The sequence below is a fragment of the Gopherus evgoodei genome, chromosome 5 (genome assembly GCF_007399415.2).
Source record: "Gopherus evgoodei ecotype Sinaloan lineage chromosome 5, rGopEvg1_v1.p, whole genome shotgun sequence".
Taxonomy (NCBI): domain Eukaryota; kingdom Metazoa; phylum Chordata; order Testudines; family Testudinidae; genus Gopherus; species Gopherus evgoodei.
In genome coordinates, this window is record NC_044326.1 from 32,006,093 (window position 1) to 32,031,331 (window position 25,239).

At 40.1% G+C, this 25,239-nt stretch overlaps 2 protein-coding genes across 4 annotated transcripts in view; one reads left to right on the forward strand and one right to left on the reverse strand.

The window, feature by feature from the left end:
- NCAPG (non-SMC condensin I complex subunit G) overlaps positions 1-18,659 on the forward strand; it is a 39,346-nt gene extending 20,687 nt beyond the window's left edge. For both annotated transcript variants that reach the window (XM_030565407.1, XM_030565408.1), the window contains 12 exons: positions 360-449; positions 634-813; positions 1,365-1,475; positions 2,050-2,169; positions 3,613-3,849; positions 5,446-5,627; positions 10,163-10,337; positions 10,749-10,910; positions 14,842-14,986; positions 16,613-16,705; positions 17,142-17,220; positions 18,296-18,659. In XM_030565407.1, the coding sequence (XP_030421267.1) occupies positions 360-449; positions 634-813; positions 1,365-1,475; positions 2,050-2,169; positions 3,613-3,849; positions 5,446-5,627; positions 10,163-10,337; positions 10,749-10,910; positions 14,842-14,986; positions 16,613-16,705; positions 17,142-17,220; positions 18,296-18,422 (1,701 nt within the window). In that variant the 3' untranslated portion in view covers positions 18,423-18,659. The remainder of the gene's footprint in view (positions 1-359; positions 450-633; positions 814-1,364; positions 1,476-2,049; positions 2,170-3,612; positions 3,850-5,445; positions 5,628-10,162; positions 10,338-10,748; positions 10,911-14,841; positions 14,987-16,612; positions 16,706-17,141; positions 17,221-18,295) is intronic.
- Positions 18,660-21,942: 3,283 nt separating this feature from the next.
- LCORL (ligand dependent nuclear receptor corepressor like) overlaps positions 21,943-25,239 on the reverse strand; it is a 182,967-nt gene continuing 179,670 nt past the window's right edge. The window contains exon 7 of one of the 2 annotated variants that reach the window (XM_030565402.1): positions 21,943-23,407. In XM_030565402.1, the coding sequence (XP_030421262.1) occupies positions 23,224-23,407 (184 nt within the window). In that variant the 3' untranslated portion in view covers positions 21,943-23,223. The remainder of the gene's footprint in view (positions 23,408-25,239) is intronic. The other variant, XM_030565399.1, reaches the window with a different exon arrangement.

The following is a 25,239-nucleotide window of genomic DNA, read 5'->3' on the forward strand; positions in this document are numbered from 1 at the left end:
TTAATGTCTCAACTTGGCAGATCTCAACCAATTTTGACCAAAACGTTCACAGGCCCTTACGCCTCTTTATGAAGGCATCAGTCCTTTCTGTCACATTTCCAGACTCAGCTAGCTATCAGGAAATTCTAGACCTCTTGTGTGGTAGGGAAGTATATTGGCAAAAAGTGTCACTAATCTTTTGGGAATTTATTGCATTAGTTTTATCTACTGAAGAAATCTGAATGAAAGCTCAGGATTTATGCAGAGGGATGGCACTTTTTTAATGTTGAAGGTCCAGGTATATATGTCTATAGGATCTGAGAGTCAGACCAATGACAACAAGCGGTGTTAATAGCAATAACTTTTGCCTCCAATGTTAGGTTGCAGAAATTATCTCAGAGGTTCGTGAGCCCATTGTAACAGTTGACACTCCTGTAGATGCAGCTGAAATAAGAAAGCAACAACTTAAGGTAAACGAATTTTGGGTAACTTACAGGAAATGTATACAGTGGCTATTTAATTTTATGTACTTTTACAGACAGCACACTTTGTATATATGTGCTACTGACTGACTGATTTAGATAGTCTATCATTTATTTTACAGCTAATAAAAATTAGTTACAATGTTGTGACTTTCATTTTCTGTGTATTTAGCTGGCTGAAATAAAAGTGAAACTTTTGGAAACAAAAGAAGCTTTGGAGGAATGTATTACTCTGCAGGATTTTAATCGTGCATTGGTGTTAAAAGAGAAAATAAGAGAGCTGGAATGCATCAAGAGTGATCTGATAAAAGAAACAGAACAGCCTGAAATTAAAGAAATGCGTGTGGAGAAGGTTCTATTTCCTTTTTTTCCCTCTCTTCTCTCCCCCCCCAAGCACCCCCCCCCCCAAAAAAGTGCTGGTTATATTTTTATATCAGTGATATTTTAGTTCACTTTGGTTTTCAACCAACTGGTGAACAGGCCTGTGCCTTATTTAATTTTCTTTTGAAGCTGTTAATAGGCATTTCATTGTTTTTCATCCAGTTGTCAGTGTTTTAAATTTGAACTTCAAATGTAAATTATAATGTACTCTATCAAAAATGCTCTACAATTTAACTGCTGTTTTGTGCAGTTTATGTACTTTGAGGATATAATTAATACTCTATTTTAAAAAAGGGGTTTTCTCCTACCTAAGTGTCTTAAGTGAAAATTAATGACAAATGAACCACAAATTCAACTAACTGTAGTTCTATTTCATTTTCAGTCCTGTACGTGGATATCGCATTCTTTGATAGAGAGAATGTAGTGTAAAGAGAACATTTTACTTGCATAGAAAGACAGTATTATCTGTTTGTTTTTCTTTCTCCCATTCCTGATAAAGAAAATCTTTTTCTCCTCTTAAAGAATGATCCTGAAACACTGCTGAAGTGTTTACTGATGTGTTATGAACTCCTCAAGCAGATGGCCCTTTCTAAAGAAATAGGCCCAACAATGAATGGGATCATTGAATCCTTGGTATGTGGCAATAAGTAGTACAACTTCACAAGTATAAAAGATAGAAAGTAGAAAAAATAAAATGAAAATAGAAACATTCTTAAGCACCATGGAAAATGGTGTAGTTCTTATAATGCATCTTCACACTACATTTCGTGTAGTTGTCAATTTCTTTGTGTATATTTGCGTGTCTCATCTTCTGTTAACATCTCAATCTCTGCTTTTGTGTTTTGCATGTGTGATATATTTTCGTATTTTTTTATAAGCTACCATATATACTTGTTCATTAACCTGTTTGATTATAAGCCACCCCCCAAAATGGATAGGTAAAAATAGCAAAAACTGTATGACCCTTTCATAAGCCGACCCTATATTTCAGGGGTTGGAAAACTTTGGCTCCTGGCCGTCAGGGTAAGCCACTGGCGGGTCGGGAGTTGGCTCACTTACTAGGTACAAAAGCACATATGAATATGTTGCACTCTAGGTCTCTTAACATTTTACTTTCTAATAACTTCTTTTCAAACATGTCATAGCAAGTATTTTGTTGTTCCAGTATGTACATTTTAATCACAAAGAATCAAATTATTATTTTTAGATACTTCCTGGAATAACTAATATCCATCCAGCTGTAAGAAATATGGCAGTTTTATGTTTGGGTTGCTGTGCCCTGCAGAACAAAGACTTTGCCAGTCGACACCTTGCATTGCTGCTACAGGTAAAAATTTTCTTAGTGATAAGAATTGGGTTGTTTGGCTGTGACTTTGTGAATAAAATTGGTCTTGTACCTGTGGCACATAATTCTAAATAAAATAGTACCTACTGTATATAGGACTTCATCTGTGTTTGGCTGAAGATTTAAAAAATAGTGAATACATATGTGGCTTACATCCCAGCTCTGCCGCATACACTTGACTTATGCTGATTGATCTAACTTCTCTGTGCCTCAGTTTTCCTCACCTGTAAAATGGGGTACTTCAGTATTGCATACAAGATGCTGAGAAGCTTAATTCATAATATTTGTGACTTTTTTCTTTTTGGCCTATCTTGGGCATTATGTGAAAAAGAAAGGGGTCCTGGCAGCTCTAGGTAGTCTTCTCGGCACTTTTTTTCCCAAAAGCAAGTTGCATATGTCCATGGTGTGGAAAATGCTTCATGACTGGTGCTCTCCTTTCTTCCCCCCCGAGTTCAGGGCAGAGCAAAAGGAGCTTAAATCAAACCTAAGGCCTCTAGAGTCACATGAACAATAGCAGATGGGTTTCTTGAACCGTTATTTATTAACATTCTTATATATTTATTTGTACTGTAGTAGCATCCAAAGGCCCTCCTCAAAATAAGTGACCCATTTTATTAGGTGTTGACAAACATATAGGACAATATAGTTACTGACCAAGGGAATTTATGGTAAAATTGTCAAAAGTGACATAGGTACTTAGGAGCCTAAATCCCATTGACTTTCAGTGAAACTTAGACTCTTAAATCACTATAGAAAATGAAGCTTAAGGTGAAGTCATTCTGGAAAATGTTACTCTTAGGTATGTGTGTCTTCTTTCAGATTAGACTAATTTATGCAAGTATTTGAATTTATTACCATTTCATTACTTGTTGCGTCGTCTTTCAAATTAGACTCTAAACTGTTTGGGACAGGGATTATTGTTTTACATGAATAGTACTCAGCAGAGTGGGGTCCAAATTATGATTTGGGCCTTTGAGAGTTAGCAAAGTCCAAATAAGTTTGATTTTATTATTATTGCTTCCAAAATAGACACAATAGAGCAGTAAGAATTCATGGGATAAGGCCTCCCATTTGGATCAGGATGACGTCCCCAGTTGAAACAGCTATAAATAGTGCTGCACAGTTTTGAACTGAACGAAGTAGGCTGATTGCATAGCTGGAGCTGAATGAATAATCTAATATAATTCAACCTCAGATTTTATTCCATACTTGGTTCATATTTGAGCGTTCAGGTTGCTTTTTCATACCGTTCTAAAGTCTGGGGAGATTCCACTTAGTTTAGGTGAATTGTTGTGTGATCTTTGGGTAATCTCAGTCACTGATTTAGGAGTTAAATATTGTCAGCTCTTTGTTTTTAACAAAACTTTTAATTGAGTGATGTACCATAGTACTATACATCTTTTTCTCCCTGTCTACAAAACCTAGGTTTTACAAATTGATGATATTAAGGTAAAGCGAAGTGCTTTAAAGGCAGTCTTTGACCAGCTGATGTTATTTGGGATAGAAACATTCAAAGCAAAAAAAGACGATTCTCACAGTGAAGAAACAGAGATTAGAAATGGAGATTGTGAAGAGGAGGAGACTAAAATAAAAGAGTTGGAAGAAGAGACTGCCACTGTTCACAACCTCCTACAACTTCTTTCCAGTTTCTTAGACAGCGAGGTAAGTTATCTATGAAATGCTATCAGGCTGCTCTTCTACATCTTCTTTTTTGTTACAAAAGTAAAAATTTGTACATAATTGTACATAAGTAATCTTACTTTCTTCCCAAACACTTCTGTATGTTTATATTCTTGGATCAGATGCTCAGTGTATTGAGATATTTCAGGAATTGCTTATAGATTTAAATATGAATGAAAATTGCATGTGTACTATTAAGTACTGCACAGAAGTCTATAAATAGAGCTGCTGTTCTTCCATGGTTTCTTTAGAAGACTCCATAGTATTCCCGGTGAAAATATGAGCGACATTCCTTTATGACCCAGATAACTTTATTTTCCCATGAAAGGTCATTAGGCTAGATTCTAGGGTGGTGTAAATTGGCATAGCTCCATTTATATCATTAATAATAACTAGAACAGCTTGTGATAACAGGGATATCCATGTGAATACAGTAGTATCTATACCAGAACAGACTATTTTAAACACTACTCCAATCCATTTTTATAAACTGTTTTCTGTACTTTGCAAGAGGAGGAAATTACTTCATCACTCTTGGAGTTAAAGCTGTCATTGTGAGTTCACTGGGTCTGGTTTTGGAGTCGTAGCATTCTGTTCTTGGTCTCTGCTACCCTCCCACGTAACTCATGGCACTAACTAGGCATCTTCTGCAAGTTTTCAGTGGTTTTGTTTCCGTTACAATTATATACCCAGTGCTTTCTGAAAACATCAAATTGTGACCTTTGTAAGGGGGGGAAAAAAGGGGGTGTGTACGAGCCTTCTGATGGATTGTATTCCTCATTATTATTTTGTTTTATATCAAATTTTCATTAAGCTACTTTTGGATTTTGGTCACCTTGTGTGATTGGCTTTTTCACCATGGTAGCCTTCTTGTAAGTAGTCTTAGGATAAATATATTGGGACTTGTCTTGAAAACTGGCTCCTACTTTGGACCTCCTTCCTTCCTTTTGGGAAACCGCTCACAAATTTTTTGAAACTGTGTAGATGGATAAGGGCAAATCTGAAGCCTTATCAGTGAGAGTTTGAACTAAATAAGGAGAAATGGATGCAGACTACTAGTGTTTGAGTATTTGGCAACTTACAAAGAAGTATGATTAAATGCATCCCTGGCATTACTGAAACTGTCAGTCCTCCATGCCTTTTGTAGCTGTGCAAGAGCAATGAAATGGCAGGATTGTTGTAGCAAAGTTGTGTGTTCTGAAATCCATTTTTTCACTAGTGAGTGAAAAGCCTTTTTCACTTTTAACTGGGTTGGAAATGGACTGGAAGCTAAGAAGTTTTGATTTTTCCATTATGTTATCTGTAGGTTTCATGATAGAGATTTGAGGCTCCTGAATTCTATTAGTGTGGATTTGGATATCATTCATTTTACATTTACAGTAACTTACAAGTGTCTAGGGGATGCTATTTTAAGAGTTTCACTGACACTAAGGATGCAACTCTGAGCCTGCATGGAGGTTATCGGCATGTATCCACATGAATTTCAGTGTAAGATTGGGGCTTTACTTTTCAATTAACTAATGTGTATCAGTCAAAGGGCTGTACTTCTGTCTCTGATCCAGTCTTCCTTTACTTAAGTTTTCAGAACTCAGGACAGAAGCTGCAGAAGGCCTGGCCAAGTTGATGTTCTCTGGGAGGTTAATTAGTGCCAAACTTCTTTCTCGTCTCATTTTGTTGTGGTATAATCCAGTGACAGAAGAAGATATTCAACTTAGACACTGTCTGGGAGTTTTCTTCCCTTTATTTGCTTATGCAAATAGGTATGAGCTTTTTAAAATCTGATGTTGAAATCATACATTGTTTTTTCTTTCCTTTCTAGGTTATAGTTTTAACTGATTTTGTTCTTGTGATTCCCATAAGTTTTGTATGTGGGGTGTATTATGTAACTATGATACAGTAGCCTAAGAAAGTAAGGACAGCATTGTCGAACCTGAGTACTTAAAATCAAACACCTAAATAAATGGCCTAATTTTTCAGTATGTCTGAGCAGTTCTCATTTACTTCATTGGGAGTTTCGCATCTCAACGACTTTGAAATCAGGACACGTTTAAGTGCCTAACTATGTGTTTAAAGGCTTAATTTACAGCCTCCTAAGAAGGTAAGTTGATCATTTTCATGCTCCCTCTTGAGAGAGTTAAAATAGTAATAGTGTGTATCTATTTGCACAAAAAGATTCATTTATTCCTTTGTGCTGCATTAGTATATGGCTATCAACACTGATCACTCCATTGTTTTGGTTACATCTGGGACATATCTAGAAATAAAATCCACACCTCCCATTTTTTTTAATGGACAGTTCTTCAACGCTTAGCCAGACAGTCGACTGTAATGATCGTTCGCCATCTGGCCCATTCCTACTCAACCGCAAAGGCTTGACGGCCAGAGTGTGCAACATCAGAACAGACTTGATGAAGCCATGTAATAGGGGGGTCTGCCTCTGGGCTGCCTCCACCCCTCGGTGGAATTTTATCCCGAATTTTACAAGCTACCCAGAGAACGGCGTTCGCTGTAACGTCTTGTGGCACACTTGCGACGTGTCCGAAAAGCATGAGGTGCCGCCTGTGAACAATGGCCCTAGTAGTCTGTAGATCTGAACAACCATAAACATCTGCCTTACAAATGAAGTCATTCCACTGTATGCCCAGTATACAACATTGACCTTCTGTGTGGAAAGTCTCCAGCTTTGTCCAGTCTGCGCGGTGTAGTGTCCATGTTTCGCAGCCCTACAACAGTATGGGAGGGATACAGCTCGAATAAATCCTGAACTTGGTTGTCATACTAAGATGGTGTTGATTCCATATCCGTTGTAAACGGCCCATGGCAGATGCTGTGATGCCAATCCAATGGAGAACTTCTGTGTGAGAATTGGAGGAGCTGGTATAGAACCCAGATAGAAGAAGAAGAAGATGGAAACTGTGTTTTGTTGTTCAAAGAGATTGGAGTCGCTGGTGGACCTGGTCCTAAATTTTGCAGTTTTGTCTTGACCATGAAACATGGAGGTCAATCTTATCTGACTCCTTCTCCACATGCTGGAGTGCTTCATGAAACCTGTTGGAGCTCTGTACTAAATGAACATCAGCAGCATAGTCAAGGTCTGTGAATGAGAAATCACCGATTTCAATGCCTATGGACCTGACAGAATGCTGCATTATGGAATCCATTGCCTGACAAAGGAGTGCAGGGGTCAGAATGCAACTCTGCCTAATACCAGATACTGATTTAAAAGGTGCTGACATCCGGTTCCCCAGACTAACACGGGTAGTGGTTCCGTTATGCACCTCTCTAATCAAGTCCAGCAGAGTGGTAGGGATACCTGCGCCTTTAAGGCCTTCCATAAGGTGATACGGTCTACTGAATCAAATGCAGGCTTAAGATCAATGTACGCTACATGCAGGGGCTTCCTGAACTCGTGATGTATCACCGACAACAAGTGAAGGGCCAAAATGGCGTCTAACATGAACCTGTTCTGCATAAAACCTGACTGTTGGGGATGATGCTTCCAATGTAGCAAAGACTCCAGGCGTGCTAGCAAAACATGCAAAAACACCTTCCCTGGAACTGAGAGCATGGTGATTGGCCAGTAGCTCTTGCAATCACTGTGCGGTCCCTTGCCCTTAGAGTGAGATCACAATACTGTCCTTCCAGGCAGGTGGCAGGGTTCCAGTTCTCCACACCAGATGAAAGATGGCCAGAAGTGATTCTGCTCCAGGATTAAGAGTGCAGTGTAGCTGCTCTGAGGGGATGCCATCAGCACTGCCTGCGCGTCCATTTTTCAGTTTAGAGATGGCACACTTCATTTCATCCAATGTCGGTGCATCAGTACAAATGTCTGGATCCGGAACCGCAGTGACTGCCAGATTATCCAGCGCTGAACAAGCGGCAGCTGGAGGATGGTTCAGGACACTGATAATGTTCCACCCAGTGTGAGGGAATGTTGTCATGCGATGACATGTCGTTCAGGATGCTGTTTGTAATGACTACCTCTTGACTGCTGAGGTTGTGAATGGCGCAAAATGCTGGCTTCAAGTCGCCCCTGGCTAAGCCAAATTCGACATCATCCACCACTTGGTTATAATATGCCTTGCGATGGCGGAGTTCCAGGGTGTTAAATTTTCACTTCAGCTGATTACAAGTGTGCTTATCACACTGGCAGGATGCAGCCTTAAATTTTATTATCTGGAAAGCCTTCTCTGATAGCCATGGTCGGTGTGCTGGATGCCTATAGCCAATCGTTACTCAGAAGATTGGTTGAGGGTAGAAGTGAACAGGGACCAGGGAACCTCCACGTCATCTGGCAGATTAGCTAGAGCTGAGAGTCTGTTGCTGATGTCAAGACAAAACCTGTTGGCTAAACCTGGCATATGGAGTGCGTCAATATTAAACTTCATCATCATCGCAGAGGATTTACCTGTTCATTGGCGCATCTACATCATTTGGGCGACCACTAGAAAGTGATCTGTTTTTGCTGTGCATTCCGCACCACAATATACTCTACAGGAGGCAAAGAGACATCTATCGTGTGTAATGATGTGTTCCAACTCCGTCTGAGTGATGCCATCGTGAGAGATCCATGACATCTGATGTATGTGTCGCCACTTGAACCATGACCCAAGAATGGAAAGATTCTGGGAGGCACAGAATATAAGCAAGTGGTGAGAGTTATCATTGGGTGTGCCTGAACCATAATGACCAATGACCTGTTCAAATCCAGTTTGCAGGGTGCCAGTAACTGCATTTAGGTCACCCAGGATCATGAGATTATCATGTGGAGGGACTGTGTATACTAGCTGTTTCAATGGATCATAGAAATGATCTTTAACTGAGTCAACATATTCCTCTGTCTGTGCAGAGATTACTATGACAGTGAGATAACCGTGCTGATGTTTAAGACGTACAGTTAGGGTTAGAGGGTTGGAGTGAAATAAATCTCTTCTAGTCTTTTGAAATTCCTTATTATCTCCTTTTGTTCGTATTTTCTTTCCCCTTTCCTAAATCTGTTTTTACTGCTGCCTGTGAAACTGCTTTGGGAGCTCTGATCCAATTCTTTATTGAATTTCTTAAGGAAGAGATAATATAAACAGAATTATTTTTACTTGTTTATGCTGCTGAGCACTGCAGCCAGGCATTGAAGGGTCACTGAAGGAACACTAGCAGTAGAACTTCAAAAGGAAACAGACAAACTGACCTTAGTGCTCAGCAGCTGTGTAGAGGAAACAGTTGGGCTCCTGTTTTAAATAATTAAATTAGCAGATTCAGGATTTTCAATGCAGGGTATTTGTTTTTGTGGGGCAGAGGGAGGTTGGTGGGGGAGAGGGAAAGGTGAGGTTTAAATAAACACAACAAAAATGTGGACGACTTAAACTCTCCTCCTGCCCTTCTCTGCCACTGAAAAAATATGACTGGCTACTCTTTGAGTGGCAGTTTGTGGCTAGCTAGTGTAAAAGCTAAATTGGGAATATTAAATAGTTACTAATCTATTTTTTACAATAAAAAGTGAATTTAAAGTTTCTGTTGGACTATAGATTGCTACTAAAAGAACAGTTGAATGAATTGGGGATGGGGAGAGGGAAATTGTGGTGGGGGGAAAAATCCTTAAGTTCCTATCACTACTCTGTCAAGAGCAGGAATAAATCACTTTGAGAGGATAATTTTTCACTTAACTACTGTTGAGTCCAGTATCAAAGTGAAACTAGGATAGTGTCCCCCAATCTGGAATAATGGGCTCTGACCTCTGTTGTTAATTCTACATGTGAGCAGGTTATCTGGTTTTATTGAGACACATTCTCTGGTTGCAGTTATATTGGCAAGAGGAGTCTGAAATCTTTATCTTTGAACATTAGTTTTATGGTATATCCCACCAAGTCACGGTCATTCTTTGTTCCAGAGTCATCACTATTAAAAATGCAATTGTGTATGTGCTATTGTGGCATTGAATGTACCTTCTCTAATAGGAGGGGGATGCTAATGTACTTCCTTGGTTATCATCCCTTTAAAGCCACCCCCCTCTGCCCCCGCACTCTGGAGAGTTGCAGACTGGATTCTTCAGGGACCAACAGACAGAGAAAGGATTGTTGGATATATAACCTGGTTTTAAACTGGCTTAGGGCCTTCTTCCTGATCCAGCAAACGGACAGAACCCCTGGTCCATGGTGGGCCTCAACCCTTAGAATGGGATTGGAAGGTTTGGGTCTACTGAGGCCCCACAAAACACTGTGCTAGTTCTGACCTGCGGCTGTGATGAACTTCTGATCACATTTTCGTATTGTGTTACTAGCATTTGCCTCTTTTAAAACAGGACTAATCAGGAATGTTTTGAGGAAGCCTTTCTTCCAACTCTGCGAACACTGTTTAATGCTCCTGCATCTTCACCTTTGGCTGAAGTAGATATTGCTAATGTTTCTGAACTGTTAGTAGACCTGACAAGACCAAGTGGACTGAATCCTCAGGCCAAAAAGTCCCAGGATTACCAAGTATGTAGATTGTGGTTGATGGGGTGCTACTTTGATGTTTGTGGCTAGAGATTGCATCCCAACAACCCAGCCACTGCTATCACTCTGTGAAGATTTCTCCCTTTGAGTCTCCTGCATAAGAGGGAAGGAGAGAGATCATCCCAAGTGACCTGTTTCTAACTGCTGTTTTCTCATATGGTTAAAGCAACACCACCATACTTAATTTGCTAGCAGTTATTGTTTGCTCCGTCGTGTGTGTGTGTATGCGCGCGCACATACATAAATTGGCGCACATGCATAAAATGCTTTTTTGAGAAACATCTTTTTGCCATTTAACATAGCTGATTGGATATTTATGTTAGGCACATTACATGGTCTTCTCATGTAAATAACTTTCAACCAACTTTCAGAATGTTCTTACAATTTTTCCAGGATTTAACAGTGCACGATAGCTTAGCCGTGAAAATCTGCAATGAGATCTTGATAGACCCAACTGCACCAGATGTTCGTATTTATGCGAAATCCTTGAGTTCATTAGAACTCAGCAAATATTTCACAAAAGATCTTCTGGTTCTACTTGACGAGATCCTTGAGGTAGGTAGTATACAAATAAATTGTGTTACATTGCTCTTGGTACCTTTTTAGTAGCTAAAAATTTAGTATCCCAGTAGTATTCTATAGTTTATTTTTTAGTTATTTAACAAAGAATCTGTGTAAACTTCATACTAATCAGGATGGAATTTTTGTTTTAATCAGGATATTTATATTTTAAACATATCTAATTAAAATGAGTTAATTTGTGGGCTGAGATCACTATGAACTATCTTGTTAAAATACAATGAACCATTTCAACCAGTGCAATAAGTTGAAGCAACATGCCATGTTTTTCATGTCATCGCAGTAAGGTTCATGATAAATGTGCTGCAGCTTGTTTTATCACATGTAAATACAATTGAAGATAGTCCTTCACAACTTGGACTATAGAATAGACTCATGGAAGATTAGGGTTGGAAGAGACCTCAGGAATAGTCCAAACCCCCCCCAAAACAGGGCCAACCCCAACTAAATCATCCCAGCCAGGGCTTTGTCAAGCCAGGTCTTAAAAACTTCTAAGGACGGAGATTCCACCATCTCCCTAGGTAACCCATTCCAGTTCTTCACCACCCTCCGAGTGAAATAGGTATTCCTAATGTCCAACCTAGACCTCCCCCACTGCAACTTGAGATCATTGCTCCTTGTTCAGTCATCTGCCACCACTGAGAACAGCCTAGCTCCATCCTCTCTGGAACCATCCCTTCAGGTGGTTGAAGGCTGCTATCAAATCCCCCTCACTCTTCTCTTCTGCAGACTAAATAACCCCAGGTCCATCAGCCTCTTTTCATAAATCATGTGCCGCAGCCCCGTAATCATTTTTGTTGCCCTCCACTGGGCTGTCTCCAGTTTGTCCACATCCTTTCTATTGTGGGGGGGCCCCAAAACTGGACGCAGTACTCAAAATGTGGCCTCACCAGTGCTGAATAGAGGGGAATAATCACTTCCCTCGATCTGCTAGCAATGCTCCTACTAATGCAGCCCAATATGCTGTTAGCCTTCTTGGCAACAAGGGCACATTGTTGACTCATATCCATCTTTTTGTCCACTGTAATCCCCAGGTCCTTTTCTGCAGAACTGCCGCTTAGCCAGTCGGTCTCCAGCCTGTAGTAGTGCATGGGATTCTTCCATCCTAAGTGCAGGACTCTGCACTTGTCCTTTTTGAACCTCATCAGATTTTTTAGCCCAATCATCCAGTTTGTCTAGGTCACTCTGGCCTTTATCCCTATGCTCCAGTGTATCTGCCTCTTCCCCCCAGCTTCATGTCATCTGCAAACTTGCTGAGGGTGTAATCCATCCTATCATCCAGATCATTAATGAAGATTTTGAACAAAACCAGCCCCAGGACAGAGCCCTGGGGAACTCCGCTTGATACCGGCTGCCAACTAGACATCGAGTCATTGATCACTACCTGTTGAGCCTAACGATCTAGTCAACTTTCTGTCCACCTTATAGTGTATTCATCCAATCCATACTTTTTTTACTTGCTGGCAAGAATACTGTGAGAAACCGTATCAAAAGCTTTGCTAAAGTCAAGATATATCACCTCCACTGCTTTCCCCATATCCACAGAGCCTGTTATCTCATCATAGAAGGCAATCAGGTTGGTCAGGCGTAACTTGCCCTTGGTGAATCCATGTTGACTGTTCTTGATCACCTTCCTCTCCTCCAAGTGCTTCAAAATGGATTCCTTGAGGGACCTGCTCCATGTTTTTTCCAGGGACTGAGTTGAGGCTGGGAGGTCTGTAGTTCCCCAGATTATCCTTCTTCCTTTTTTTAAAGATGAGCACTATATTGGTCTTTTTCCAATCTTCCAGGACCTCCCCCGATCGCCACGAGTTTTTAAAGATAATGGCCAATGTCTCTGTAATCACATCAGCCAACTCCCTCAGCATCCTCGGATGCATTAGATATGGCTCCATGATCTTGTGCATGTCCAGCTTTTCGAAATAATCCTTAACCTATTATTTCACCACTGAGGGCTGCTCACTTCCTCCCCCTACTGTACTGCCCAGTGCAGCAGTCTGGCAGCTGACCTTGTCTGTGAAGACCAAGGCAGAAAAAGCATTGAGTATTTCAGCTTTTTCCAGATCATCTGTCACTAGGTTGCCTCTCCCATTCAATAAGGGTCCCACACTTTCCCTGACCACCTTCTTGTTGCTAACATACCTGTAGAAACCCTTCTGGTTACCCTTCATATCCCTTGCTAGCTGCAACTCCAGTTGTGCTTTGGCCTTCCTGATTACACTCCTGTATGCACGAACAGTATTTTTATACTTCTCCCTAGTCATCTGTCCAAATTTTCACTTCTTGTAAGCGTCCTTTTTGTGTTTAAGCTCACCAAAGGTTTCTCTGTGAAGCCAAGCTGGTCGCCTGTCACATTTGCTATTCCTTCTGCACATCGGGATGGCTTCTTCTTGTGCCCTCAATAAGGCTTCTTTAAAATACAGCCAGCTCTCCTGGACTCCTTTCCCCCAGATTAGCCTCCCAGTAATGAGAACTAATTTGCCTTCTTTGAGTGGCTTTAGGACTATTGTGGTATTACACTGTTACCTGTGTGTCATGGGGTGGGATGGCCCTTTTAAGGAATGTGGCATTAGCCCCACCTGTTACTAACAAGCTGCCTTCCAGGTAGGGGGTTTGAGGCTAGGGCTTAGGTGATAGTAGGTCACCTTGTCCTCAGATAAAAGGCGAGCAAGCAGGAAGTCTTTTCCAGAAGACCATGATCAGGGAATGGTGGGGAAAGGGCTCTTTGCACAAACTAGGTGGAAGATCTGGCTGAAGATACCGGCTGTGGCAGAAGCCTTTTGAGGAAGAGGCTTTAGGAAGGACCAGGCATCAGAACCTGGTTTATCTGTTTTGCTTTGAGTTGGACTGTTTGGATTTTGAAAAATAAACGCATCCTGGAAGAAAGGGACTGCCATTCTATTGCCATTGGCGGCTTTATTTGACACACTGGTTGGTGAGTTGGCCCCCTGCTTACACCACAGTACAGCAAATTGATGGAACTTTCTGGAAGCCCTGCCCATTGTGATGCCTGCACTTCTTCCTATCCCTACAGCTCTTAATGTTCCAAAGGTGAGGGTATAAAAAAGGCTAGGGTGCCCAACTGCCTCATTTCCTTCCAACAGAGATTACATGTAGACCTGGAACCTTTACTAGGTCTTAATAGCAGTAAACATTTATGCATCCGACGAAGTGGGTATTCACCCACGAAAGCTCATGCACCAATACGTCTGTTAGTCTATAAGGTGCCACAGGACTCTTTGCTGCTTTTACAGATCCAGACTAACACAGCTACCCCTCTGATACTTGATTTATACTCTTAGTGCCTTGTACATTGTAGTTTTTACCAAATAAATTGGGGATTTTAGGTTGGAGCTCTCGTATGATCACAGAGCTGTGATGGGATTCAAGAAGGTCCAGGCCCTTACATGGTCTCCTCTGAAATGCTCAGAGCCACCCAGGTGCCCCAACGGGCATTGCTTTCAAAGGTTCCAATAGCTTGCTGCAGTGCTGATACACCTCCCATTAGCGTGAATGTGCAGGGACTCATCTTGAAGAATTCAGATTATTGATCAAGAGCCTTCCTTTTATTTTGGCCACTAATTCTAAAATGAACAAAGGATTAATGCTGGTGACCTAAATAGTCTTTTTATTCTTGATCTAAATTGCTATGTAACCACGGTGCTTTTTAAACTGATCCACTCTGTTGTTTCCTAAATAATTAACCTTGTGTGTTAGTATCCATAACTTAGAGAGTGTTTTATCTCCATACAAAATATGGTGCTAGTCGAATTTACTATAGTGAGGGGTGCATGATTCTCAGATACAGAAATGCCAGCATTTTGTGGATAATCCTGTATTAGAAGATACGTAGAAATGAGCTGTTGTAGAATTAAGCAATATTAATATGAAACATTTCTATCCACAGAAGGTCAAAGATAAGTTGTGTCAAAGAATGATTGGGAAATTCAAGATAAATTTAAGCAAAGGAAATGATATAGACAAAGACCGCTCTGAAGTAGAACAGGAAACTGGCACCACAACATCTGAGCATGTTAATCCAAATGAGGAAGGTAATGTAGTGAAAGTATGGCTAACAGGAGAATAAACTAGTCCCTGAATGCGGGTGGGGTGGGGTGTCTATATATTTTTTTTACATAGAAGCATACAGGCTTTCTCTTTACTATGAAAAGTTTTAAAGTAACAAAAATAGAAGTGGTAAATTGTACATTCTTACCCTTTTGAAAATGGACTATTTTACCTATTGGTTTTTTTCTAGCTTTTTTACCTGTTTCTCTGCTGTTTTCCCTTTCATTTTCCATATTCCTCTTGTGTGAGAATTGCCACACACTTCTCCACCAGCGATTCTCTTCACAGTCTATTCCCAAATAAATGTTACTAACCAGGTGGGCTTTCTTTAGATTTGAATAGTCACTTATCTCTTGAATACTAGTGTCTACTAACTAGCCTGAAAACTTACTGAGTTTGAAAGTTATCACTAGTTTTCAAGTTCTTCTTTCCTTTTCTTGCTTTGTTGGACTTGAGTTCTTTTCATATCTGCAGTTTTTCTCAAAAGAGATTTCTTATGTTTTTCAGACTAATTTTATTGGAGTGATATGTTAGCAGTGATGTCTCTTCTCAGTGTTAGCTTATGCATCTGGAGCTAGACTTTGCACTAGTAGTTGTACAGCAAGAAGCTCCCTACTCTCTACCGTTTAGGCAGCAGGTGGCCCACTTGCAGTTCCTATGCTGTCAGTAACCCAGATCTGTTAGCACCCTTCAGACAAGGAGTCTAGAAATTCTTCCAGGAACTGGTCTTGATCCGTTTCCTATCTAAATAGCTAAGCAACTGTCTTAAGTTGACTTGAAGACCACTCAGTTGGTTTTTCCTTTCTGCTGCTTTATTAGTGACTTACTTCAGGGCCTGAACTACATCATTTCAGAGTACTAAGCTCCAGCAGTCATAGCTCAGTGGGGCTGATAGACTAAAATAAATATAATTCAGAGATGGCACAAAATATGTGTAACAATTTCTGCTGTTTTCATCTTTGCATATTCACTGTAGGGGGAGTTGGTAGTGACTCCTTTGTTTAGGTTGTGTACCCTCCCTCCTCCCCCCAAACCCCTCCTCCAGCTGTGGGATAACAGCTTTTGCCTGCTGCTGGCTTATAGTTTGTTTTTTCCAGTGTGACGTTCCCACAAAGAGGAATGGAGATTCTGCATTCAGTACATGTTTTCTTGTAGAGAGCGTTCTTGCATCCTGTAAAGCAGTGGTTCTCAAATTGTGGGGTGTGCCCCCCGGGGGGTGCAGAGGAATATTTAGGAGGGTGTGGGGCTGTGGCAAGCCCCCATGGGGGGGCAGGAAGGGAGTGCCATGCTCCGTCTCCATCCCCAACTCCGCCTTTAACCCAAGATCTACTGCTAAGGAAGCCTTGGCTGTGGAGTAGTTGGAGGGAGGAGAGGGGGCAGACAGATTCCATTACTGGTAAGGAGGGACGCAACTGGAAACGTTTGACCACACTGCTGTAAAGAAAACCACACTTTGCAATGGTTGCTAGTGTTTGTTCCCATTTTTTCTAAATTAAAAATGACTGAAATTTTTAAAAATGACAACAGAGGTTTGTTTAGTTCATTTTCAGCATTGGTATATAAAGATCACATCTGTTATGATTGGCCTGATACACTGTTCTGTTACACAGAAAAGAATAAAGAAGTTGATCAAAGTCCTGTTAATGAACATAAAGATTATGCACCTGCAAAGCAGAAATCTACAAGAAGCAAAGCTACTAGAGGTATGAGATGACTTAAGTTTTGCAGCTTAACATTAACAGCTACAAATATTTTTTTAAATTTAAAGTAAGGCCTATAGGAATTGCAGCAAAAATATCTTTGTTGTAGTATCATTTGCTTTAAAGCCTTTTAGATTTTTAAAACATGATCTCTGACAGAGTTTATGAAACAGTTTTCATCACTATAACAGCCTTGACTTAATAGTCTACTTTTGGACTACCACACAATAGTGCTGGTGTCATGAAAGAGGAAAGGTAGTCTGGAAAGGTTTGAGAGTCACTGGTGTAAGGAACTACCCATGTATGGTGAGGGAAATTTGTTTAGAAAATAGGACTGAAGAAGTGAAAAGCCTCTAGGAGTTCTAAGATGTGAAGGTTGTTTGAACAAAAGGCACATTGTCATTGTTCTGGTGATGGGTAACTTTCATTTGTGTTTTAGGGCAGAGAAAAATAAACACCGGGGCTAGGTCTGTGAATACAAGAAGAAATCGTAAAATGGTAGCGTCTGACAGTGAAAGGTAAACAGTCTTGTGTAATGAATGCACAGTGTCCCTCCTGCCACTCTAACTTCCTTCTTTCTCACAAGCAAACGTAATTCAAACCCTTTCATCCATATGACCTTCCTTTTAAAAATTAGGTGTTCCAAGCACAGAAGATAAACTACATGTTGACTATATATATACCTCTACCTTGATATAACACTGTCCTCGGGAGCCAAAAAATCTTACTGCATTATAGGTGAAACCGTGTTATAGCGAACTTGATTTGATCCACCGGAGCACGCAGCCCCGCCCCCCTGGCGCCCTGCTTTACTGTGTTATATCCGAATTCGTATTATATCAGGTGGTGTTACAACAGGGTAGAGGTGTAGAATTAATCCCAGACTTCTCAACAAGGGTAATAAAACATAAGTAATTAAAACCTGTCCATAAACGTTCTGTCTCCTTGAGAAGTACTAGTTAAGAAATAGTAAGGAAATTAAACAATTTCTTTAATAGCTCAGACTCAAAGCTGAGAAATCCAACCTGCATTAATTTTTTTCCAGTATATCTTCCAGTTTCTTTCTTGTGTAACAGCTATTTAGTGAAGGGTTTTGTAATGTTACCTCTGCTACACTAATTGCTACTATCTTGTTACTATTCGTTTAGTTTTTTAATTTGTAAATTGATAAATTTTAGAAACCAACATTTGGCAATAAATAATTGAATGCCATTCACTTCACCCCATTACGCAGTGCTGTTATCTATGGTATCTTAACTCTAACTGTGGACCCACATCTGCTTATGGTCAAGCACATGACCCATTAACTTCAATATGAAGTCTTTAATTTGTCTAAACAAATCGTTTTTTGTTGATAGCCCCTAAAAGCTAATCTTGCAGCTTTCCATACACTTTAACTTTTGCTTATCCCTTTGTGGTGGTCACGTGTTCTAATTGATACATAGCTATTTAAAAATAAACTTACAACCTATATCCAGTGCAGTGTCTACAGTAAAGAATGTAGTTTATTATTCAGTGGTTTCTAGGCAGTATATTTACATTTAAATTTGCTTACAACTTTTTTGTGGCCATTTTGAAACTTTTTATGTTTAGTGGTGATGAAGTTCCAGAACCAGTTATATTGCCAAATTCAAGACCTTCAAGACGAGCAAAAACAGCAGCACTTGAGAAAACTCGAATGAATCTCTCAAAGCTTCTGAATGTAGAAGCAGATGATTGAAGATGAGAGAGAGCGAGTGAGTGAAGTGTCCTTCATGAAAGCCAGCTCTTCACAACAGACTTACAAAAATAAGTTTTGTTTTACTGTCAATCCAGTTTTTTAATCTTTCTGTAAGATTATTGTAAAAACATGAAGTTTCCAGGAATTTTACAGTATTTTAAATTAGAGTTAATTTTGACAATCAGTCCTTAGTTTGATACATATTTTCTGTTTGTGTAATAAAAGTATAAAGTCTTACTAAAACTTGATTTGTGGCTTTTAGTCTTCCCGATAAAGCACCTTAACACAGCAGCACTTCCCATCTGAAGATTTAAGTCTTATTAGCAGCATTGAGAATTACCTTTTGAATTTTTAAAGCTAGCTGTTGTTTTTGGTGTTAATTTACAATTACTAGTGTGTGGCATGGTGTGTGTGTTCTTGAAGCAGTATATTTTAATTATCGGCTTGTCTATATTGCAGTGTGAGGCGCGGGACCAGGCTGATTTATGGTGTCAGTTTAAAGTGTAGAAGGGATATTAGGCATGGTCTATAATTGAGCAGCAACTTGTGTCTACAGGAGGCGTACCCAATATTGAAAATGTAATTATGTAGTTTTAACTCTAGGAATGAAGGCAAAAATTTGACCGTATTTTATATCCTTTTATGTAAACCCACCATTGGTTTCATACAAGCATCAAAATGCTAAATAATACAAATAATAATGTATTACCTTGGAGCCTTAATTATGGATGAGGACACCATTGTGTTAGTTGCTGCAAAACCACAGAAAAGTATGGTAGAAATAAGAACTAATAAGGAGTAAAAGGCTATCCAAATAATATACTTTGAAATCAGGTTAATGGCAGCCTTTTCAGCACTATATACAACCGCATTGCCATCTGGCAAAAGATCCCAGACCTTTCTCCAGCTACAGCTCTTCAGCTCATCTAACTGGAAATTTGTTATCTTTACTTTTTCTTTGAACTGAATTCTTGCTCCTTGTGCAAATTCACATGGGGGCAGCTTCAGCTTTTTGCCAGGAAATATTGTCCAGGAAGCCTTGCTTTTTCCTGTTGCTGCCCAAACAAGAGCTTCCAAAGCTGCATAGATAATTCATAGGTTAGTTACTAACTACTGTATGTTGTGTGTATGAACTTATGTCTGTGTATTAGAGAAATGTTCAAACATAACTTTTTGAGCAACTTCCCATTTTAATAGTTTTTTTGGATGGGCTGGGCTAGTAGAGATGCCATTTGTTTAAAAAACAAGAAGTAAATAATCTATTCCAAATCACATATACCCTGCTTCTCAGAAAATGCATGGGGGAAGAAAACGACGAAGCAACTTGTTATAGACCTTCCATGTGTCTTCAGGCACTAAATATAGGATTTTTGGACTTGCTTACAGAACACAAAGAAAGTAGAATTGATGCCATTGCAGCTTTGCATGTCTTTCAGTTGTTGCCAGACATCTTTCTGCCTGTAAGTGGCTGTGGATCTTGGGGTTAGTTATCCTTGGTGGTACTGTTTGAAAGCTTGTAAACCTTTCTTTGATGCAATATTTTATCCATTTCCTTAGAGTTTTGAAACCTGTGATTTGGATAGAAATTGATAAATGTGTGGATTTCCTCATAGATTCTGTGAGCTGAAGGTTCACTTTGTGAACATCTACTTTTGTGCCATAATTTTTTTGCAAGGACTTGTTTGTTCTTTCTGGAAGATGTTGGCAGGCTTCCCCATGCAGTATAGGACTTAACGTTGGTAAGGAAGTACATGGGTGATTTGTAAAACTTTGGTTTTAGCAAAGGACAAAATAGGGCTGTTAGGAGAGGGATGTGATTTGACACTTTCTCCCTTCCCACCACCCCCAGGTGATTACTGTTAAGAAACAAGCTTTGGCAGTCAAGTTAAAAATGTACACTGTTGAAGTTCTGAAAGTCCCATTTAGAAAATATAGGGCAGATGCTGGGTGTGGCTTTATCTGCTTTGAAGTATCTTAATACCTGCTAGAGTGTGTCTTGATGTAGTACACTGGTGATAGCTGAAACAGCATTGCCAGTTTCAGGCTGAGTAGATATTTGTTTAAAGGAGAAAAATCCTGCATACCTGATTTCCTGCAACTCGTATCTAGGAATAAAATCACAACCCAATAAGCCACAGTTGGTACAAAAAGCCACGCAGGTTGCTATGAGCACATCACCCTGGGGTCTGTCTCTGCCCGGGCAGAATCCATTTTTACAATCTCTCTCCTTGTAGTCAGAGCCCTCCACTTTCAAAACTAAATGCTCAAATGTATTTCTTCTGCTTAGCTCTCCTCCAGTAATTTTCAAAGCTAATCAAGAAAAGAGACAAAAGCCTTGCAAACAAAGCAAACTATTTCTCCTACAGGCTGTAAAGTAAGATATTTCTGTTATAAAATATTTGTCCTGCTGAGTCAATCTGCTGCCTTGATCATCCTAATGAGAAGTCGAGGGATGACTAAAATGTGTACAATGTATGACTTTTGTGTGTGCTCTTCTGCTTGTTCAGGTTGGCCACTTTTGTTTTGTCAGACTGTCTTTCCTTAAGGTCAGTGTCAGTACCCTAATTTCCAGGAAGTTAATGCTCTTGTTTTTTCTAATGGGACTAGGTATCTTGAGTCATTACGTTGTTGAGATATGCAAATCTCTTAGGGCAGGGGGGAACCTCTGTTGTCCAGCTATTCTGAAAGGAGGACAGGAGATGCCTGATATGGATTTAATCAGCTGCAACTTTATTATTAGATGTCTGGGATTATCCAGCAGATAAAAGTATACACGGCAGGTAATCAATTTATTTTGTAATTACCTGAGGGGGGCTTCCTTCAGCTCCTCCTCTTTTCCATCCAGGCCCCTCCAGCAAATCCATTGTCGGGGCCTTACCATCCCCCTCCCTCCCCTCATAGGAGGGGTAAGGTGGGCTATAAGAAAAGGAGGGGTGTTGGCTCCCTTCCATGCCAACCATAGGAGCCTCAAACCCCACACTGTTCCGTTTCTTTAACCAGCACCTCCTTTTTAAGTCCTTTACCAGGCCATTTATCTGGTCACTAGATGCCTTCCCTAGGGAGTACTTGTACTGGACATCTGCCCCCCACTTTCCAAATAAATTGTGACATTCAGCCTACCACATGTTGTGCTCACTATAAATAAATGTTCCTTAACCCCTGCTGTGGAGAACGCAAAAAAACCTCCCACTTCACTGACACCAATATGGTAGTGAGGGAAAAAATTCTTTCCCAACCCCCCTAAAAAAGAAATGACTAGTACAATGCCCACAACAGGTTCAAACCCCACCTGATAGTCACACATCAGAGGGAGGGACAGTTGGTGCTGCCTTGGCCGCTGCGTGGAAAAAGGGGTTTCCAATGCCAGGACTTGCACCTTTAAAGCCTTCCCCCTTACATTCCAAGGGTATGAACAAACTACCCGCCAGATCGGTGGGTAGCGATCGATCTATTGGGAATCGATTTATTGCGTCTCATCTAGATGCGATAAATCGATGTCCGAATGCGCTCCCCGTCAACTCCAGAACTCCACCAGGGCGAGAGGTGGAAGCGGAGTCGCCGATGGAGCCACGGCTGTTGAGATAAGTCGAAATAAAATACGTCGACTTCAGCTACACTATCTCGTACCTGAAGTTGTGCATCTTACATTGACCCCCTCCATCCCCCAGTGTAGACCAGGCCCAAGAGGGTGAGTCAGTGCTGTAAACAACCAGGACACTTTTGTTGTCTAAAATTTATAAATAGATTACTGTCATTGAAAGACACTTCTTTCAGGCTATTGATTCTCTTGGCTCTGTATTGTCAAGGATGGAGAACTCAGTGAAAGAACCTTTGCTCTGTCCATAAAATAAGTGCATCTAGAGAACGGAAATGTGCAGTATAGGTTTCTTCTGAGTAACTAATGTAACAGCACACTACTATCAATACAATTTTTATTAGACGTGTCAAATAACCATAGCTGAGGCTATGGTTTAGGCTTGATTAAAAATCTCTACTAGGTAATGAAATGGAAACATTTACATTGGCTTAAGAGGTATACTGTTGAAGTGTGAAATTAATTCTAAAATGCAATAAAGCAATTAACTGGAAATGTGTTTACATCCATTTTAATTGGTGACAGGAAGATTCATAGAAACAAAACAAAATAGACCACTTATCAGAAACATCAATAAAAAAAGTGCAGATACAGGTTTGTTGAATGACAATCTTTCAAGAGATTTCTCCTGCAAGGCTGGCCTTTCTTTTAGACTAGTTTTTAAATATTGACATTCTCAGGATAAGTGGAAAATAACCCCCACCCTCAACCGCGTAGAGAAGGAAAACACTGTGCAATCTGATTGTTTTGTAAATTTTGAACATTGAGTGAGATTTTATACATCTTTGCCTTATCTTTTTACTGCTTTGCTTCGAGGTAGTCAGTCTCCACCTGTTACAGAATTGTTTCTGAATCATTGCCATAAATGTTTACAGTTAGTGACCCAAGTCACAAAATATATTAACTTTCATGCACAAAAATAAAACTGGGATAATTATATAATTAAACTTAAAAGAACATAAGCCTCCAGCCCCCCCCAATGAAATACTATTAAAAGGGAAACATCTGCTATGAGATTTGTACTGCAAAATTCCATAATGGTCAAATGCAAACCTTCATGTAAAAACATACAAAGAGTACATCAAAATGAATAATGCTAATGATTTTAATATCACAAGAGATCATTTCAAGATCAATTTAATAAATGCTTATGATTCAGCAAAAGAAAAACAATGTACAAAATAATAGTGCAAGAATAGCTGCAATCTATTTGTTCTCATCAGTTTTGAGATTTCGGTTAAAAACTTTACAGTTGGCAAGAGATACCGTTGCAAAATTCAGATTCCACTCAGTGGGCTGATTAAGGCACTTCTTTACGGACTTCAAAGGTTGAGTTGCAGTGTTCATGTCAAATAAATTCTGCTTCTCGGAGGCTTTCATTTGTATCAAGCTGGGGGAGGGGGAAAAGGAGATAAAGAACTTATAGTGTAGTATTTTTCATCCAAACTAGGCACATCACCATGGGTCAGAGGTGGAGAGGCAATTTTTTTTTTTTTTTTTTTTTTGGCTACCACAAGCCCACTTAGAGGCACCAAGTGGGAGTGGAGCACTGCCAGGGCTCTGCACAACATCTAGGCACACTCAGGGTTTCCCTTACTCTAAGATTAATTCAAATTATAACTCAATCATTGTCCCCAACTCAAGTCCTGTCCACAGACCCTTAATGCAAGTGTGCTAGAGCTTTAAATTTAAGTTGGCTGGTCCATCAGGGGCTATTAGGCTACAGCTCAAATTAGCACACCTCATCAGCTGCTCCGACAAGTGGTCAGTGGAGGTTGTGTGTTCTGCAGTATTGCCCTGCTCATGCAAGAGAGGCTAACCTGAAAGGTATTAACAGCAGTCAATCTATAGCCCCTGTCCCTGCCCCAAAGTTTACTGTGTCTGCTTATTACTACGTTAATCTAGGTTATATTTACAATAGAGACACACACAATGGATATACTAATATTTCCCTGGGTGTCTAGTTTTTGTGTTTTTTTTGGAGGGGGGGTTGGGGAGATCATTAAAAAAAGACTTCCTCATGGGCACTGAAATCAGGCTGCAGTCTACAATTTGTTCAACACAAAAACCTCATTAGTGAAAGGTAGTGTGCCTTCAAAGGTCAACAGGAAACAGGCTCTAGAAAGCAGGAGGGCAAAACTCCAAGCTAATTGCAAAGCTCCTATACATATTTTCTTTGTCAAAGGAGAATGTATTGGAGCCAGGTGCCCCAGCAACTGCAGAGTAGGATTTTCAAATGTGCTCAGCCCTGGTGTTCACACTTTGCAATTGTCAACATTGTTTTTTAAAGGATTCAAAAGAAAACTACAAAAATGATTCAATTTCTGGAAAGCTGGACAGTGAGAATCCAGGAAAACTCAAATCCATTTACATAAATCAAGGTTAAGAGTGATACTCAGCCTGAGGCTTGTGAGCTGCAAGTGTCTAATGTCTGCTGCAGCTCTTTGCAGCACATGCTATTAAAACACTGATTTTAATTATTAACCAATCAGACTGCTTGTACTGTTGTTTAACTATTTGATAAAATAATACTTGATCAGTCATTTTGCTGTGAGAAAATATATATTAAAAAAAGTTAATTAGACCACGAATTCGCCCTACTGTGGCTCTTTTGGGTAACATTGATCGCTCACTGTCATAGGCTGGCAGAACCTACATATGATTTAATAGACAAAGGCACAGCACTCCAGTGGCTAGATGCTGAAGCTAAACCAATTGACTGGAAATAAGCTGCAGATTTAACCCTCATTACTGAAACTTACCTAGGCAGTGGAGATTTTGCCATCAACTGAAGTCTTAGCTATCCACTCTCAATATAAAAAATGTGCTCTAGTTCAAATAAAGTCATAGGCTTGATGCCGGAATCAGTTGGTGAAAGGCTATGAGCTGTTGAGGTCAGACTAGCTCACAGAGGCTGCTTCTAAGCCTTAAAATGAATTAATCTGTTTTGAAATGGATCTAAACCTCTCTATCAGCAAGAATTTCTGTAGCTGAGCTGAGAGTCAGAGACAGAAGCTTGGAACAATGGGCTGCTTGCCTGAGCTTGAAGCTTCTGCATGGTGCTGCTTTGGGGGAAAGCTGACCACACCTCTGTCCATATTAACAAGGATGAATTTGCAGAGTGTGTGGGAAAAGAGGATTGGGGCAGACAGGGAAGTTGTGCAGCACTGCCTGCTCTAACAAATGGGGTTCACTTGTCAGGACACACTAGTTTGAAACATA